This window comes from Antechinus flavipes, chromosome 1, assembly GCF_016432865.1.
Source record: "Antechinus flavipes isolate AdamAnt ecotype Samford, QLD, Australia chromosome 1, AdamAnt_v2, whole genome shotgun sequence".
Classification (NCBI taxonomy): Eukaryota; Metazoa; Chordata; class Mammalia; order Dasyuromorphia; family Dasyuridae; genus Antechinus; species Antechinus flavipes.
In genome coordinates, this window is record NC_067398.1 from 264967807 (window position 1) to 264988641 (window position 20835).

Below are 20835 nucleotides of genomic sequence, written 5' to 3' on the forward strand. Positions count from 1 at the left end.
AAGAATGAAAAAGGTTGAGAAGTCATGAGAAAAAATAATTTAAAGTCCAGGAATAAAATATAATCTCTGCCCTCAAGGGACAAAGGAAAAAATTTTATCTTTTTGCTTTCACATTTGCTTTTGATCATTTTTTTAAATCTCTAGAAACTTCAACAAAGAGTCTTTCTTTATGCTGCTCAATATGCTTATTAAAACTTTTAACACACAGAGTTCTTTACAAATAATATAACATCAAAGCCAAAAGAATACCAAAAAAGTCTTTGTGAAATTTATGCTGTGTTAAGTTATACAGACATACATAGATTAAGCACAAGTGGCCTGTTAATACTTCCAAGTTGGTGGAAAACTAAAATATTGTACTGATTTTATAAAATTTAAGATGACTGAAATATCTTCTATTGCCAATGTTTTAGAGGTAGTTAGTTAGAAGGGAAACTAAAGAGTTATTATGTACATAGAATTCAGGTGTGTTGATTAGAAATAAATGTTCACCGAAAAACCTAAGACCATTCTCGCTTAGCTATCATCATTTGTCAGACTTTTCTCAGCATCAAATGTGATTGATTAAATGCCAATGTATGGCTCTTAGCAGTAAGTTAAGTAGATTTTGTCTCTTCTAAGCTTTCAAACATTGCTCCCAATTTGAAGGTGAGGCTAGGAAGAGTCAGATGTGCTTCTAAACATCTTAACTTTATGATATTTACTGTTTTTTTATATGATTGCACATAAATCACATATCAAATTGCTTACTGTTTTGGGGAGGGGGGAAGCAGAAAATTTGGAACTCAAATTTTTTTAAATGAATGTTTAAATTTGTCTTTACAGGTAATTAGAAAAAATGAAATACCACTTCAAGAAAAGTATAAAAGGCCTTAAAAAATGACCAAGGTATCACTAACCAAGCAATATGTATTTTGAGGAACTATATGGAAGAAAGTAAGTTAAATGTGCCGACCAAGATCCTGGAACTGTCATGTCATACAATTGGTTCTCAGTACTTGGCTAGAAGAGTGAGATATGAGGTAATCACAAATAATGGACACCGAAGATTAGCCAATGTGTATGAGAAGAAAAATGTAAGATAACTGGATATTTTCTAAGCCTCATAAACATAACTAACTTAGAAAGCCCTGTACAAGTTCTGAGTCATGTAACAGTAGAAGTTCCATTGGCAAACAATAATAATAATCATAACTAGTAAGAAAAAATAAAAATATTTCAACAGATATTTTATAATCCCCTCTCCCCACTTCTCTACTGGTCATTAAGTGTATAAAAAGAAAACAAAATTTAAATTATATAGTAGATACATTTATTTTTTAAACCATTTCATTTTTAAAAATCAAAATCCGTTTTCTAATTGGTTTACATTATAATTTAAGGATTGCTTATCACCGTAGATCATAACTTCTTGAGCACTGCCTTCTTTTTATATTTTTAACTCAAGCAGTTAGCACATAATAGAGTATTCATTTAATGAATATCTGTTGATTAGCTCTGATTTTGGTATATCTGAAATTGCCAATTCTCCTAAAAAGCACTTAGCTTTAAGTTCTTCATGACTGTCCTAGCCCCACCATTCTCTGGTAAGTAAAAATCTATAAACACAGACATGTGCTAAGAGAATGGCCATTTATGAAATTCCTATCAATGATTCTTTTTGCAATAGGAGCGATTATTACTCAATTTATCATACTTCTACAAAATCTGGGTATGCTAAATAATGGCATCCCTGATAATTGTTGTTGCTGCTACAATATGATTGGTATTTTCCAAAATTCAGTTATGAAAGTCATTCTTAGATTAAAGTATCAGGAGATCATATGGAGGACACTTGATAATATAAGATTTAAAGACAGAGTTCTACCACTTTAGTTTCAGAACCCCCTACTAAATAAGACAGAATTTTTAAAAGTTTGCTTGAGTCTTTTTTTGAACCTCACTGAAACATTAATAATAAATTAATATTTATAATTTTCCTATTATCCCTAACAGAACTAATCACCCAAAGTGTCTCCTATATAAATCATTGTGTCTTAAAGTATAAATTTCCAGGACAACCAATTACTTCAGTTATATAAGAGCATTCTGTTCTTTCTTCTTGAAGCCATGGATTTTATTTAACTTTTCCCCAGTATAGGAGATTTTTACTGTCACAATTTATATAACATATGAACCTGACATTTAAAGCTTAAAAATTCCTCTTGGCAAAAGCCAGTACTTTATTATACTCTTTTGTACTGTTGCCACACCAGACAAGGGGAGGGGAAAAAAAAAAAAAAACCACCTCTTGAGAAAATTATTGACAATGTTGTCAAAAATTCCAGCACTTGAGGCATTAATGCCTCAATGCAAAAAATTCCAGCACTAGAGAATGCTAGTAGGTGTTTAGTAGTTTACTTTATAAATAAATATACATATTTAGAATATGGGTTGGGAAACCCAAGGCTTATTTTAGTGATGCTAGGGGCAACTTTGGGCCTTTCCCAAAGAATCTTGAAATAAAGCTGGTAAGGTAAATTAGCTGTAAACAGAATAATTACTTAACCCCTTTTTTTGAAGATTTAATCGGTACCAAGACTATACAACTGCCACAGCATGAAGATAAAATAAGCAGTCAGAAAAGTGGAACTCATCCAATTCATGCAGTCTTTTGCTCTTCTTTGGGAACTTCTCGAACTACAAGACTTGTCAAGACACAATTCCTCATCCAATCCAAACACAGCTGTGCTAAAATAGAAGTTTCTCCAATTTTAGGTATCTGGAAAACTGGACTCCATCCCTATCAACTTTAACCTTATAACCTCTACTACCAAAAATCTGATGCCACATTGTATTCTAAAAGTTCTAAGAATTTACTTGAATCTGTGTTCTGAAAAAAAAGAACCCAATTACCTACTTTTTTACTCTTCTATCTTATTATCAAAGACTCAAAGGTCTGCTTCAGCTACATTTTTCTGAAGTTTATTTCAATTCCACCTCTTTATTAATCAGTACCAATAAATTGTGTTTACCACTATTATGTCCTCTGTGAGAGATTTTTTTAAAAATACCAATGTGAGAATGCCACATTACTGTTAGTTGTTTAAATAAGTTTCTTTCTACAAATTTCAAAGCCTGGGAACATCCTCATAAAGCACTATGATCATAGAGAGATTATACAACATTCTGGTCATTCACATCCATGAAGAACTAGCATTGGCAGCATTTATGGGAAAAAAGGCATTAATACAATTTCTCAACAAGTATTTAAATAGAGGAAAGCCCTTAGCCTTAAAGGCTACATTTAAACATGAGTTCAAAAGCCATCTATTATAAGTATTTTCATGTATGACTTTTATGAGATTCACTAAGGTAATTGAGTAGTGCATGCACTCTGGGATATTTACCAGTAAGAAAGAAAAACACATCACTACCTTTGTCTACATGGTAGAGATAAGTCTCTTGGCTCATTGCAGAGAGGAGATGTAAAACGTTGGTGTAGATACGAATTTTGTCATCACTATTGTCTTCCCAAGTGTAGTCCTGGATCACATTTAGTAGACCTCGAACAAGAAACAAGACTCCTTGTTCTGGATGATCCTAAGAAGCAACCACAGTTATATAAGCATACAACTTGGAGGAAAATATTCAATAGTTCAGGCAGCTTAGTTATAGTAACAGTAATGAAATTAAATTACAAATTGCTTTATTTTTTAAAAAAATCACACTAGTATGCTAAGTTAAATAATACAGCCATACATCAAATTACTTAGCACTTTTGATCCCCCATTATCAATGTTTTCTATTCTGTTTAGTAGACAAGCTAAATCTGAGAAACAAACAAAAAAAGGATGTAAATTTAATGGCTAAAATTCTAAAATTACATGCAAATTGTGTGTGTTTAAAAAAGTTTTAAAACCCAGTAATTTCTACAAACTATAAAAAAGGTTAATATTCTTGTATTATATGAAATCCCAGAAACCACCTACAATAGGTATGTTTTCAAGTCATAACTGTTACATTAGTGTAATGGCAGATTTAAATACTGAATTTATGTATGTTAAGAAAACTTTCAAAAGATAAACATTAAACAAAGAACAAATGTTTCCTTTAGGTAATTCTTTCAGTTTGCTCAGAAAAGTATGACTTTGCCTTGTTTGGCCCACCAAAGGAAAGAAAAGTTGATTAACCAGAGTTGACTAATTATTAAGTGTTCTATTGGATGGCAAAATTTAAATTCCCATGTCAGAGAATCTGGCTGAGTATAGAATACAAGAGTCAAGGATGAAGCTAAGAGGTGGAAACTAAAGCAATTAACCTTCAGGGCCGTTTATGATATCAGTGGAAATGTCTGTGGAATACTTTCAGTCCTCTGGATAAAGCCATTAAAGTCTAGAAGGTATTGCTACACTTTGTGAGGATGAGTAAGAAAAAAGGTCAGAAGGGAGAAAACATGCATGTCATTAGGAAATCTGAACTCTATAATAAAAAAATTTTAGTATATGGTAATCTGTCTTCCATTTAGTAAGTTAATCTAATAGGGCAAATCACTACCCCTTTTCTTTCTTGACAATTGCTTCAAACTTTTATTTTGTTCCACTGAATAATGAAAACTAAATTTTATTTAAAGAACTGTCTTGAAAACAGACTGATACTGCAATTCTGAGTTATAATTGCCAAAGAAAAAAGTTCAATATATTGCCATAGAGGGTCAATAACTTGTAGCAAGCAAGCTTTAGATCACAAGAGAAACAGCATGAGTACTTTTTAAGCTGCTGTGCAAGAATCGTTACTTTTCACTAAGTGTTCATGCATCAGTGAATATAAAATTTGAAAGTAAAAAGTTTTTTGATGCTTCAATGCAAAATATAGTTACAAAAAATTAGAAAATCTTCAGTCTGTGACAGAAAAAAATCATAACTAATTTTAAAGAAAGGGCCTATCAGGAAATGTTTTTCATTACTCATTAGTAAATAGGCAGGATGACACATGGCCATAAGAACATGTCATGATTTGGGGGGGGGGGGGAGGGAGAGGGAGGGGAGGACTTCGTGAAATTACACTCCGTGGGCAATCTCTCCTACAAGTGGGCTCTCAAAAGACCTACTTGTGGCCCCTAAAGATTGATTCTTTCAACCTCTGGTCTTGAAAAATCCCCTGTTAAAAAAGTAATGTAAGAGGAAGTAAAGGAGCAACTTTCTATATCACAGTTTTATCCAGTGTTGGACCTACCTCCAGAATCAAAATTTGAGAATATATTTTCAAATTTTAGAGGTTACTTTATTTTTTATTTTATTTATTTATTTTGCTGAAGCAATTGGGGTTAAGTGACTTGCCCAAGATTACACAGCCAGGAAGTGGTAAGTGTCTGAGGCCACATTTGAACTCAGGTCTCCTGACTTCAGGACTGGTGCTCTATCTACTGTGCCATCTAGCTGCCCCTAGAGGTCACTTTAGAGGTCATTCTCAGAGTGCCAAAAAAGCTCCCCAGCTTAGAGGTTTTAAAACTAAAAGATACCTGGGATTACCAAAGAGAAAGCAAAGCCTCAGAGAGGTTTGTAGGCCATTTATCTTATTCACTCTCTTAGGCATGAGTCAGTCAAGGAAAGGCACTAAAAATGGTGATGTAAGACAGCACTACTGAGATTAATTTTTCTACTTGTTCAATCAGCTAATCAATTAAACAAGCTGAGTAAATAATATTATTGGTTATCTAAGAGTCCATTTAGATGCTGACTAAAATAGTCACTAATTCTGTCTACTTTAAAAATTTCAGTGGAGAAAGGGGCATGGATGTTCCAGGGGAATACTTAATACTGAAATTTTAAGTTGGGTAAAAACAAGTTGTCTATTCACAAAAAGCCTCCATTTAGTTTTCAATAAATGAAACTGAGGCTTATCCAACCCCTTCTCAAAAACTGTAATAGAAAAACAACAAGTAATCCAAAACAATGAAAGGAGGAATAGAGAGACAACTTTGTTCTAAATCTATTTATAGCAAATGTGGTTCATTTTGGTCTTCATATCACATTTGTTTATTTATCACCCAATTTTTAAAATGAAGTAAAGAACTGTGCATCCCTCTTCTGTTTATATAGCTGGCTAAAAGGTACTCATATTGCTTCCAGCAAAACGAGCTTTTCCTTGCTGCTGGCCATTACCAGATAAACTTCTCTAGTTAGTAAAGGGTACTGCAAAGTTCTCAAAGGAAGGCATGAATTACTGGAAAACCACAAGGTGGGTAAGTATAGTGTTTAAGTATAAGAACTTGAATTTTCCATCATCACTTCCTTCTCACTTAGCCAATTAACTTACCATAAGAAAATCACTAATGTGAGCTAAATGCATTTAAATTATTTAATCAAGCAATAACAACCTCAAGGAACATCCTGTCTTGTACTTAGGGCTGATTTTTCCTCCCATTTCACAAAAATAGATAATCAGGCTAAGAGGAAAGAATAAAAGTGGCTATGTCATTAACACATATATAAAAAATAAAAACAAAAATAAAACCTTGAAAAAGCCAAAAAGTTAGAAAGAAGATACACTGTACTACATGAATACAAAGTAAAACATTTGAAATTATAAAATCTGACCCTTGAAAGATTTAAGGTCTAATTTCTGGATAGTTTTAGGGCAAGAAGAAAAAAGCTGCTACTTATTATTATGTCACTATTACATACCGGAACTATTAATAAAGTAGAAAATAAATTGCTGAGGAACTCCAAAAGAAATGATTCAGATGGCCGCATCTTTCCATCTATATTAATCATCTTTGGAACTTCAGGAACAAGGCTTACTGCAGCTCTGAAAAAAGCATCAGCTATAATGACAAAAAGAAAAAGGTCATGGATGAGCATTTTGCAAACTATAAAGCATATTGTATTTATCAAATGGTTTGTGAACCATGAGTGAGAAACACATGAATACAAGCAGAAATAAAAAGAATACAATGCTAGGTCCAAAAAAAACCCCAAGCCTTTCCAAATTGAATGTGCTAGAGAAACACCAAAGTGACTTTATTGAATGTACTGAATATTCAATGAGATAGTCACTAGATTTTGAATATTCAGTTTAGGATTCCTACTATAAAATTTGCTTTGGAATGTTGTATCATAGTTCTCTTTTATTGTCCTGACTCAGTTTCCTGCATTGTCCTGACTCAGTTTCCCTAATTATTCTGTCTCAGTTTCTCTAATTAGTCTTGCCTCAGATTCCCTAATTGTTCTGCCTCAATCCCCTTAGTTGCAATAACCCCTCTGGTTCATGAAGAATGATATAACTCAGGGCTATTTGCTCTAAGGTTATAAATTGTCAATGTGTAAACTCAGAAAGGGGGACTCCAGACTTTGTGTCTGTAGACAGACACTTTCTTAACTCCCAGTTTGTTAGAATTTATGGTCCTACCCCCCAACCTGTCAGAGCCGAGTTGATGGTTTCTGTCTGGAGATTCCCGCTCACCAGAGTTTGGACTCCATCCCCCTGCCTTTGTTTACTGTGTATAAATATATCATTGAGAACTTGCTTTGGCTGCTGGATGCAGGCTGGATGCTGGCTGAAGGCTGGATTCTTGGAAACAATCGCCTCATTCAGCCCTAGGACCAAACCATGGATCCATTTGGTCCCAGTAAATTTCTCCCTTTCAAATAAAATATTAAAAACTCTCTAATCTCTATCTTGCCTCAGTTTCTCCAGCATGACAGGAAGTTTCCTATTTCACTAAAAATTTTTTTTTCTAAAGAAAGATTTAGGATGCATAAGAGAGAGACAGCAGAGAATGAAAGACAAGATAACACAACACTTAGTTCTGTATCCTGATTCTGCTACTCATAAATGAAGAATTTGGACTTGATTTCTAAAGTTCCACATATCTTTAAAACTATGTTTCTATGACCTATAGAACTCAAGACAAGTTGAAATCTTCCCAGGAGAATGTTTTGGGATGAATTTGTGTTTGTGTTTTTGTCAATGTAATGAACATCTAATGCAAAAACCCTATACATGAACACCAATGATATCTGTAGCATATAGGCTCTAAAGAGCAGTCCAGGACACCAAGAAGTTAAGTGACTTGATCGCAGTCACTGAGCCAAGATATCATTTGAATCTAAATCTTTCCAAGTTGTGACTCCAAGGTCAGTTGTAGCCACACTACCTCTCAGAATTTAAGAGAAATATTTTAGAAAGAGTTTCTTCCCTTTTTACAATTCCCAAAAGCACAGACTATAAGAATGACTGTAAGAACAAAATAATCAAAACATGGAACTGACAACTGACATTTTAAAATATTCAATAAGATCAAAGGCGTTCATGGTCCAAATACAATTCCATTCAGAAATGACTACCTTTTGATGCAAAAGAAAAATGTACTTGTCTATAGCATCATTAATTAAAATTGGAATCCTATCCAATACCAGAAAGGCAACTTCAACAACAAATATTTAATTTCCTGGAAATAAAGTCTGCATTTAACAAGAAGATTTCATACACACACACACACACACACACACACACACACACACACTAAAATCTACATTCTGAAGCAGGGCTTTCTTTTAACTCTTTGTTCCTTAAAGAAAAATTAATATACCTAAAAGATTTGTTTCAGAACACCTCAGAAAAATATGAGGTCATATTCTTACAAGCTCATCTTTCAAAACTTATACCTTATCAATCTAATTCTTTCACACTAAAAAGTTTAACTACTGACTGTGTATGGTGCCTATTTCAAGAAACTAACCAAAACTTTGCACATCTATGTGCAAGGTACTGTGCCAGATTCTGTAAGGGATATGACAAAGCACAAGACTTGTTCTCTGACTGTTAGAGGTTTACAAATTTACCCAGAGAAACAAATAGGATAGACTGATGGTTTGCACTTAATTCCAACAAAGAACTCTCCTACTCATGATTATCTTTGAAAAAGAAAAGTTTCACATATACACTGAAACTCATTGGTTAAACTGGAAGAGCTGAGTCCAGGATGAGTATATATATATATATATATATCCTACATACCAAATGAACTGATACAGGTAATGAGTGTTGTTTAGAGAAGAGAAATCACTATGAGTTTGGATGCATAAACTGCTGAGCATTCAACTGGATGACTCTGAAATCAAGTTCCTAATCTCTACCCAAAAACTATTTTGTGTCCATTCTATATTCTTCAAAAAAAAAAAAAAGTAGGATTTCACTTATGTCCTACACTGGACTATAATGAAGCTTATATTACAATGCTGTTTTTACACCTATCTCTTCCTCCCTTCTCGTCTTGGGATTCTAAACAAAGGACATCAGCATTGCAATCTAGAAGCTGGTAATCATCTGATACACTGAAATATGGCTAAGGAGAAGCTGAGTTCACATTTTCCATTACACCCTTAGCACCAAATCTTGAGCTTAATTCCTACATTTATCCTTGATTTTTTATAATAATTTGGTTGTATTTTAGTTCTATGTAAAAATCTCATAGCCTATTAAGCAGTTTTGCAGTAAAAACATTAAAGGGATACAGATATGATGAGAGGGAAGCTGCTTCTCTATTGATCTCCCTAGAGAGCTGTTGGCTGCATAGAGCGAAAGGAAGATGTAATATAGAGTTAGAGAAATTAGGTTCAATCTCAGGCAAATCACTTCCCATTTCTGATTCTCAGTTTCCTCACCTAAAATGAAGAGATTCAGCTGCACAACCTATAGCTTCTTTTCCAACTCTAAATTTGAGCTCAAGCTGGCCACCTTAGTGGTACAGCTCTAAGGGAGACTGGCACTGACCTCTCAGTCCATCTGGCCTTGGGAGTAATCTCATTTAAAATTACATACTTCTATCTAATTAGGATGCTTAGGCCTCAAATAATGCTGGCCATCAGATAACAGTCTGATGGTCAGTGATAACAGAAGTGCTTAAAGTTGAGCCAGGTACAGAACAAAATTGAACGCCCACCACTTGACCCAGTAACTCAGGATTAAAAACACACCTCTAGAAGGTCCCCCCTTCCACTGAGGTCTGCCCAGGCAATTATGAGAACACCTATATACAAAGTCAGAATCAGATTACTGCTCAAGTTCACCTCTAAGCCATAAAATTAGTATATCAATGATATGAAGCACCTAGTTCTCACTTTTCCCTACAAATTTACAATTGTGCTCTTGGTTCTTTGCTAACATGTTTTGGAACTTAAACTGCTTTAATTGGCATTTTTACATTTTTAACAAACTTTGCCCCTTGACTTGGAGATGGGTCCAAGCCTGGGAATCCCCCTTGAGCCTGACACCTTGACCTTCTTGTCTTATTTGTTATGCTGATGAGATATAAATACTGTCACGGTCATAGATGGCTTGTTATGTTTCCATCCCTTCATTATATTGACAAGTAAATTTAAAGACTTTTAACAATAGCCACATCTGACAAATACACTAAGAGAACATAAAATATTAATAAATATAGCATTAAGAATAGAAATTAAAGATTTAACATGTAAATGGAGACATTTCTCCCATTTCACTTGAAATTTTTTTCCCTCTAGCTTTACTTTTCAGTAGAAAATAAGGGATTTAGTTCTCCCTTATCTCCACTTTCTCATCTCAAACCCTGCCAGCAATATAATTATAAATATAAAACAATGCCATTGTTTTTCTCTAAGATGAAACCAACATAATAGCTTAGATTAACATTCCTATACATTTAGAAAATATCTAAATATAATTCAGTTTTATTTTTTAGAATTCATTTTGTTTTTTTTTCCTGTAAGAATGATTTCCCCAAACCTACATCACACTCTGGTGTGTATTCCTTTGAGCTAACTGTTCCTACTGGACTCTAGAGAATCAGTAAATCATATCCTATTATATAGCTACTTATAACCCTCCTTTAAGTGTGTATGTATACTTGTATAAATACATATGCAGACACATACATATGTATACATATACACACATGAAGATACATACTCTTGTTTTAGCACATGTTCAAAAAAATCTAAGTCTTATTATCAAAGTTCACTTGAACAAATCTAAATTTTTTATTTTCTTTGTGTATTTATTTTTAATAGTATTTTATTTTTCCAAATATATTCAAAAATAGTTTTCAACATTCAACCCTGCAATACTGTGTTCCAGATTCTTCTCCCTTTCTCCCACTTCCCCCAAGACAGCAAGCAACCTGATAGAGGTTAAACATGTGCAGTTCTACTAAAAATATTTCTATATTCATCATAGTGCTTAAGAAAAATCAGAACGAAAGGGAAGAAAAACCACAAGGAAAAAACCCAAACAAACAAACAACAACAAAAAGGTGAAAATACTATGCTTTGATCCATATTCAGTCTCTATAGTTCTCTTTATGGATTTGGTTGGCACTTTCCATCACAAGTCTATTGGAATTGCCTGAACAAATCTAATTTTAAAATAAACATTTACCATATTATGGAAGCCTGACGACTTTACACATGTACAAAAAAATAACTGAAATTTACTATAGAATCATAAAAGCTTCTGTCAATTTACCTAAAACTAATGTTCTACTGGGAAAAGACTATGTAGCAGCCCTTCAGGGTTTTGTCTCTAATTCCTGGGCTACTTCCTAGTACATTATGACAAGAACATATCAGTCTTTTATCTTTCTATTGCATTTGCTTTAAAAAAATTTTAATAATAAAAATATAAAAAACAGTTAAGACTGATAAAAGATTTTTATTAACTAAAAAAGGTAAATGTATAAAACATAACATCTAAAAAATTGTAGTCTAATATTCAAAAAAAGGCTGTTCTTCCTTAAACAGCTGCCAATTATGAAAAAGTCTAACCCTCTTCATTTTTCAGATAAAGAAATCAAAGGTCAGACACAATAAGAAATTTTCCTGTGGGCATAAAGCTAGCTAGGGCCAAAAGCAACACTAAGAAGCTACTTTGGCCTAATTTCAAAGGATTAGCCTTCAAGTTTCTAGCAAGTCCTTTTGAACCTACAGTGATCTGAATTAATGAATTAAAGAAAATACAAAAGAGCAGAAATCTCTTTGCTCTATTTTCATAGCCTGAAAGAAATCTATAAACAAAATTCACGAAGTTAAAGGAATTATAAAAACAAAAGAATTCTGATTCTAGGGAAACACAGAAATGAACCTAAGAGAAGGAAGCACTGACAGCAAAAGGGATAGGAGCGCAAAAGGACTTTGAAGATTAGGAGGACCTAAAGGACCTGGAGCCCAACCATTTCATTCTAAAGAGAAAGAAAATGAGGCCCAGGGAGTTTAAATGGCTTGTATAAGATCACATAGGTAGGAAGAAGAAAAGCTGGGAATCAAACTAAAGTCCTTTAACCTCCAAACCCAGCAAGCTTTCTGGTGCATCGCAGCCAGCCTCTAGAGCATCACGTGGAGAGAATAAAGCAAACAAAACCAAAAAGAAGTTAAGAACAGACTCAGATTAAAAACTATTTTAGCTGTCTCCAAGCAAGATGCATGCAACCAAACAACTGATTTTGCAAATCTTTTGTTCTTCCTAAAGACTTGAGCCTATGAGCTAGCTTTGTTTTAAATCCCAACAGGCTTATGCAATGGGTAACACGACTTTCTAACAAAGAAATGGAACTGCTGGTCTCATGCTCTGATCCTTAGTCAGCTTCCTGGGTTAGGCTAGCTGGGAGTTCATTTGTCACAATATTGCTCTAGTAAAAATCACAGGCTGATGAGACAAGAGAATGAATTGCCCATAGATTATTCTACTTTGGGACTCTCTATGCAGCTGGAGCATTTGTGGGGTTGACAATGAAGCATATTTATGTGACTTCATTTATGTTTTGCTCTATATTCTCAACAATTTAATGCATTATTTATTTTGGCTTATAACCACTGCAAATGGCTTAAAGTACAATAATATGCTTTTAAGGTTTAGTACTACAACACTGAAATACTAAAGTAAAATCATCATATAAATTATTGAGTATAAATATAATAAGAGATTACATGACCAGTTACATCTGGATAATTCTGTCCAAATTAATGATAACATTTTACATCGACAGTTTTCATAAATTTTCAGATCCACTCTCTCCTCTGGTCAGTCCTCATACAAAGAAGGAAAGTGGTTTGCACATCACACATCAAAAGCACATGGAGGTAAAAGGTGTGAGTATATTTTCAAGCCTGTGCATTAGACTGGGAGGAAGCACAAGTGCAATGGGACACTGACTCTAGGATCAAAGGATGGAAGTTACCTAGTGCCCTCCTCTGTAAAGTCAGGTAGTTGGAGTCTTTTACAACTCTAAATCTATGATCCTATGATTTTAAAAGGATTTTTTTAAATCGTGTTCAAAAGAATCACATATTAGAAGGGCAAATATTTTCTCGACCACATTCCTCCAAAAAAATAAATCTAAAAGCTATCTTATTTAGTTGGAAAAACAATTGCAGAAGGTTGAAAATTAATTCTGAGACAAAATACAATTTAGTAGATAAATAATCACATTGCTACTTTTGTGATCTTAACATCTTTTCAATACAAATACTATTTATTTGAAATAATAGTTAAATTTTCTTGTAATAGTGATTTATCTTTTTTTAATTTTAAGTTTATTTTTTCCATTAAGAAAAATCTATTTTGGGGGCAGCTAGAAGGCACAATGGAAAAATACCTATCCTGAAGTCAGGAAGACTCAAGTCCAAATCCAGCCTCAGACCCCAACACTTAACTAGCTGTGTGACTCTGTGCAAATCCTTTAATCCCAATTGCCTCGTAAAATAATTAAATGAATAAATAAGACATTCTCCACCAAAATCTATTTCCTTTCTCACTTTCCATTCCTTTTTTGGGAAGGGAAAAGATTCTTCAAATAAATACGCACAGTCAAAAAAAATTTTCAAGTTAAAAAAAATCTGTACTCTAATTCCATTGCCTCTTTATCAGGTATTTAGCATGTTTCATTTTGAATGCTCTGGAATCACAGTTAGTCTTGTTATGCCACAGTTCTCTCTTATTATCCTGACTCAGTTTCCCTAATTTTCCTGACTCAGTTTCCCTAAATTGTCCTGCCTCGGTTACTCTGAATTGTTCTGCTCAACCATCCCTCCCTCCTAATCATGATGATCTAGATAAGGAGAAAGACCTTCTATCTTAGGCATCATCAGAATGTTGGGTACCTCTCCCCATTCTGTAATCCCAATTATCAAATATCCCCCATGCCTCCCCTTATCCTGTCAGAAACGGATTGTTAATCCCGTATTCCCACTCTCAGCATCCTGACTCCACTCTTGCCTTGGTCTACCCACTGTGTCTGAGCCACGTGTATATATGTCATTGAGAACTCACATAGTTTGCTGGATTTTTGAAGACAATAGTCTCATTCAGCTCTGTAACCAAACCATGGATCCATTTGGTTCCAGTAAATCTCTCCCTTTCAAATAAAATATTAATAACTCTCTAATCTCTATCTTGCTTCAGTTTCTCCGGCATTACAGTCTTTGCAATGATCAGAGTTTGTAAGCGTTTCAAAATTACTTATTTTTATAATACTATTTTATTGTATGAGCTCTTCTCCTGGTTCTGCTCACTTCACTTCACAAAAGTTTACACAAATCTTTTCAGTTTTTCCAACTCTGTCTTCTTAAGTGTTTTTCACAGTAAAACAGTGTTCTATTACTCATACAACATAATTGGTTGGACCATTCTGATTGGCATTCCATTAGTTTCAAGTCCTTTTTCACTACTAAAAGAGCTAAACAGCTAAAATTTATAAAGTGCTTTAAGATTTGTAAGATATAGTACATATGTTATTTCATTTGATCTTTCCTACACTTTTCATTTTATAGGAAACAGTTTAGCTCCATCCCAGAGTGGCAAATTTTATTGGCCATGGCTCCAAATTTTGCACATGTATCTCCGTTAAAGATAACCAGACTACTGCATAATTGGCAATGGATTTTTGAGGAGAAGGTTTCTAAGGTTCCTCTTGAAGGACCAACTATTTTTACAGACGCAGTCAAACAAAATATTTGTGCTGTATACTCTCATGATCTAACCGTAAAAAGAGTAGTCAGAACTCCTTTTCAGTCCACTCAGCAGAACGAATTATATGCGATCATGCTAGCTCTCACTTATTACCCAGGCAACATAAATATAATATCTGATTCAGCCTATTCAGTAGGTGTGGTACAAAGAATTGCCACAGCCCAAATAAAATTTGCAGCTTCTAATATATATCAGCTCTTTAAGGAACTTCAAGAGCAAGTGAGAAAGCATCCAGGAAAGATTTATATCCTGCATGTCCACTCACATAGTGGACTTCCAGGTCCTATTTTTGATGGAAATTCAAAGGCAGATAGCCTTTTAACTATGTTAGCCAGTACGCCTTTATTTCAGGAGGCCCAGGAATCCCATTCTAAATACCATCAGGCTGCTCGAGCTTTGCATTTACAGTTTGGGATTACAAAAGAAGAAGCTAGGAGCATAGTGAAAAGCTGTACAGCTTGCCTTCCCTTCCACACTCCTACACTGCCTCCAGGGAAGAATCCTCGTGGTTTGAGACCCAATGAAATCTGGCAAATGGATGTGACCCATTATAAATCTTTTGGTCGTCTGTCTTTTATCCATGTTGTGGTAGACACCTTTTCAGGATTCACTTTTGCCATACCAGCAGCAAAAGAGACAGCCCGAGTGGTCACTGAATTCCTCATTCAAGCATTCGCAATTATGGGTGTGCCACAAGAAATAAAAACAGATAATGGACCGGCATATACCTCCAAACATTTTGAACACTTTTGTGCACAGTATAAGATTTTACACACTACTGGCATACCCTTCAATCCTCAAGGTCAAGCAATAGTAGAAAGAAGAAATGGACATTAAGACACTCCTCCAAAAACAAAATAAAGGGGGAGCCACGGGTAACCCTAGAGAACTTCTAAATTTAGTTCTCTATACCATTAATTTTTTAATCTTTGATAAAGATGCACTGGCTCCAGCAGACAGGTTTTATAACCCACCAGAAGAGCAGTGTCCAGTGCGAGCAGCTCCACTATCTTTAGATAATCGTCAGGTGATGTGGAGAGACCCAGAAAGTGGTGAATGGAAGGGACCAGATAGGTTAACTGCTTGGGGGAGAGGATTTGCTTGCATCTCTACAGGTGGAGAAGGAATCAGATGGGTGCCTATGAGCCGCATTCGCCTTGTCCATCACAGAGAGATGGAGCAGACCCTTGAAACAAAGGAGAAGACTCAAGAAATATCGGGTGGTTCTGTTGCTGATTGTGCTCACCATTGAAAGAGCATAGCTGACAAGGAGACTGTTAAAAAGACTTTTAAAATCTTCAGGAATCATTGGATTTCCTAACACAAGATGAAACTGTTTTAGTTCTTGAAATGACTTGCCCAAAATCACAATGACTGAACCAAATTTTGAACTCAGGTCTTTACTTCAAGTCCAGGCCTCCATCTCCTGCACTATATAAAACTACTAAAACCAATGAGGTTCATTTAATTCACATTCAGCATGTTCATGCTAACAGGAATTACTATTGGTTTTATACATGGATTACTAGTTTCCAGAAAACTAAAAGTATCTTGCATGTTGTAGGCACTCAAAAAACAATTAATTGAAATTAAAATAATACATTTTTAATAAAAGTCTACTTAAAGTTATTTAATCTTTCTTTAATGGTTCAAATGGTACTTGAGAAATTTCAAAGCCTTAGGATCATCAGTGAAACAACCAATTGTCACCAAACAATATTTCAAAAGATTTCTAGTAACTTGAATTCATTCAACTATTTTCTAGATAAGCATGCAATTATTATTCTAAACTTCACAGGATGTATATTTTTTCAGAAAGGACTTGTCCAAAGGCCCTCTACAATCATTCTCATTTATTAAACTAAGCAGGATGGTTCTGTTTTCATACAAATTTAGATCCATTTGTGTGCTCTCATGTTTCCAAAATATGGGATGATGGTTGACTCTTTTTGATATATAACTATTAAATATTCTTAATTTATAGAATCATAGACACACAAAACAATCTGTCTGAGACACCTTATCCAGTCTGTCTGGGATAGATTATTTTATAAAGTCCTTACAGGAAAACATCTTAAACAGTGTAGGTTTAGGTGGCCAAAATTTCTCTTAAGTACAAATAGATTTAAAACTCATAATTTATTTACTTCTCTTGGTCTTTTCTAAAACAAAAAACCCACAGATATGTCACAGAGTTCTTTCAGAAACAAACAAAAAAAATTAGTTGCCTTAGGAGGAAAAAACATAAACCTACCTTGGGAAAGGCACTGATTTGCCAAGGCGACCTGACCTGAATGCAGATAGAGGTTAAGACGTGTGAAGATACCAGTCAAGGAAGGAATAGTAATGAAACAGAAGGCAACACAAGCCTAAAAAAGAAGATAAATGATTATTGTTATACCTCAGGACACATCTTTAGTGGCAATGTGGTAGCTTGATAGTTCTACTTTTTAAAAATAAATTTGTTTTTTCAGGTAAATATTTTTAAATCTACCCATACAAGTCTGGATTTAGGTCCTACTAAAAGCTCAATAAAATATACATTTAGAACAGAAAGTTTCAAAGAGCTCCTCAAATCTGAATTTCCAAATAAAAAACTTTCTTATTGTATATAATAAGAGAATGTGAGAAAGACAATTTTTTGATAACCTTTAAAATAACTAACTTTCTTTAAATTTATTTCTTTAAAATAATCAACTTTCTTGCAATTCCTCTCCAAATATTTCTGCTAATGAAAAATTAAGGAAAACTTATCTATCTGTGAGTAATTTGAAAAATCAGTATTAAGACCACACTGCTTGTTACTACTGGGCTTATCTCCCAAGGAGATCCTAAAGAAGGGAAAGGGACCTGTATGTGCAAAACTGTTTGTGGCAGCCCTTTTTGTAGTAGCTAGAAACTGGAAATTGAATGGATGCCCATCAATTGGAGAATGGTTGGATAAATTGTGGTATATGAATGTTATGGAATATTATTGTTCTGTAAGAAATAACCAGCAGGATGATTTCAGAAATGCCTGGAGAGACTTACATGAACTGATGCTGAGTGAAATGAGCAGGACCAGAAGATCATTATACACAGCAACAATGATACTATATGATGATAAATTTTGATGGACATGGCTCTCTTCAACAATGAGATGAACCAAATCAGTTCCATTTGTTCAATAAAAAAGAGAACCAGCTACACCTAGTGAAAGAACTCTGGGAAATGAGTGTGAACCACTACATAGCATATCTACTCCTTCTGTTTTTGTCACTTGCATATCTGATTTCATTCTCAGATTAATTTTACCTTATTTCTAAGTCTGATTTTTCTTGTGCTGCAAAATAACTGTATGAATATGTATATATATATTGTATTTAACATACACTTTAACAAATTTAACATGTATTGGTCTATCATCTAAGAGAGGGGGTGGGGAGAAGGAGAGGAAAAGATGGAACAAAATGTTTTGCAAGGGTCAATGCTGAAAAATTATCCATGCATATATTTTGTATGTATTGTAACTATCAAATAATTATGTGTCTACTATGTACTATGTAACTTTGTGTGTCTAGTGATTCTATAAATTATGTAACTATCAAATAAAAAGCTGTAATTAAAAAAAAAAGACCAATTTTTTATTTTTTTCTTTAATAACTATTTATTAAGTAAAAACCTAAAAAGCCATTAGTATCCTGAGTCTAAGATTCTTTTCTTTTCTCTTTAGAACATACCCGAACAAATGCAGCAGTCTTTCTGGAATGATTTCCTTTCATTACTCTTCTTGTTTCCATTGTCAACTTGTTCACACTCTAAAGAGTTTATAATAAATAAATTTTTAAAAAAATTGATTGTCACTGTGACTCTATGGTTCATCCAAATTAATTATGAAACATAGTCTTTATAAAGGGCTACAGAGCACTGCCTGAAGTTCTACACAAAGCTTATATAAATATAGTTAATGAGGGACATCTGAAAATTGCATTACTATGTACTGGTTAAAATAGTAAAAAATACGCATGCTTAATTTTGACTTTATCAAAGCACTTCAATGATACTGATAAAACAAATAAAACTCATCAAATTAGCAATTCCTATGAAAAAGTAAGATAAACTAGATAGAGTAAATAACTGAAAAGGAAATTCATATTTTCTTATTTCTGTTGACATGAATATCAAGTAAAAGCATAATGACTGCTATACTTTTTCCCAGCTTTAAAAAAAAAAAAAAACAACACAAAAAACCCTGAGCTTAAGAAGTGCTTCAAGTCATTTAATATGTACTAAAATTTAGTAACAAATACTTTTTAATTCTGAATTTAATAAACACAAAATAAAACGAACATTTCCAAGTACATTGTAGAACAGAAGGAGGAGGCTGTGCATGCAAGTCATAGGTCTTTTAAAACATCTGATTTTTATTCTAATTTCTGTCCTTTAAGGAGAGTAGTAATACTTAAACTAAAAATAAATTTAGATACAGAGCTATTTCCTGTCAGAAAAAAACAACATAACAATCTCCCTTTCAAAAACATAAAGGCCAACCTACACTAAAATTTGATTTCTGAATTTGCTCATTTTAGGGGCCAAATCCACATTTGGACTAAGGGATTCTTAAGGATGTCTTAATGTCTTTGCCTATTTTTATTTTCTACTTCTGCTAAGAAAGTTCAATAAGTAAGCCACATGACATCCAGAAATGTGGAGTCTGTTCCAGTTCTGCTACTAACTAGCTATATAACCTTTATTTTCTCAGGTTTCAATGTATTCATCTATGAGATGTAAAAAAATGAGTTTACTGCACTAGGTGAATGAAGACTTCAAAATTCTTTTGACTTGAAATTAACCCTGACAACAACAACAAAATTATTTCCCTTTAAACATAAAAGTGAAACATAGAATAGAATACATGTAAACTTTTCAAAGAGATCCTAAAAATCAGTGTAATAATCTCTTCTTTTTATGTTTTAACAAAGGGATAACATTTGCAATCAATATAAGGCACTTAATTTAAGTTCACCTGAAATTTAATTTGGATATGTACTGAAATGGTAACCTTTACATTTAATGGTAGCTTTTACATTATTGATCTGAATCAATAAAAACTATCAAAACCATTAGGCAATGATTTTGTTAACATTATTGAACCCTGTTTTTCCTAACCAAGAATGAAACAGCAATAGTAGGCTATTAAAAATCTAGATTCAGGTCTGTGTATACACTTACATGAATCAACTGAACAAGAACAGGTTCCAGATTACAAAACATTGACCTGGTCTCCACATAAAAACTTAACTGTTGCTCAAAGTCACGACCAAATGAAACCTAGGAACAGGAAGAAATATGAGGATAAGTCATAGAATATTCTATTTTTTTCAGAAGTTTCTAATAGGATTTTGATGCAATAAGACAATAATTAATATTGTCTTGGTATATACCTCCATCACAGAATAAGTGGGAAATAGAAACCATTCAAGTGGAACATCTTAAAGTTAGAATATTATAATACTTTAACAATAAATATTTATCCAGTTATCACAACATACAAAAGATCATGCTAGACCTTGTAGCTGATAAAGATGTATAAAGTATTACACCAAGGAGCTCACAATCAAACTGGGAAAAGAAGATACATGTATGTAAGTGTCAAAATGAAAGGCATAGACAATATACAAAGAGTTCTAAAGGAAAAAAATAGCATAGGCTAGTATTGTCTAGAATTATGTCTAGAATATTATGTCTAGAATAAATCAAAGGAAATGGAGACAAAGTCAGAAAGGATGGTTAAGAATTAAAAAGGAAGAAGGTGGGAAATGTACTCTAGGCAAGGGGAATATTAAAAGGGCAGAAAGGAGAATATTAAGG

The 20835-nt window shown here is 33.7% G+C and overlaps 1 protein-coding gene across 1 annotated transcript in view; it reads right to left on the reverse strand.

The window, feature by feature from the left end:
- Positions 1 to 20835, reverse strand: part of VPS35L (VPS35 endosomal protein sorting factor like) — a 129656-nt gene that overhangs the window by 39692 nt on the left and 69129 nt on the right. Inside the window, exons 26-30 of the mRNA XM_051972391.1 lie at positions 20197 to 20295; positions 18705 to 18782; positions 17240 to 17354; positions 6666 to 6805; positions 3417 to 3582 (exon numbers count right to left, since the gene is read on the reverse strand). Of these exons, the coding sequence (XP_051828351.1) occupies positions 3417 to 3582; positions 6666 to 6805; positions 17240 to 17354; positions 18705 to 18782; positions 20197 to 20295 (598 nt within the window). The remainder of the gene's footprint in view (positions 1 to 3416; positions 3583 to 6665; positions 6806 to 17239; positions 17355 to 18704; positions 18783 to 20196; positions 20296 to 20835) is intronic.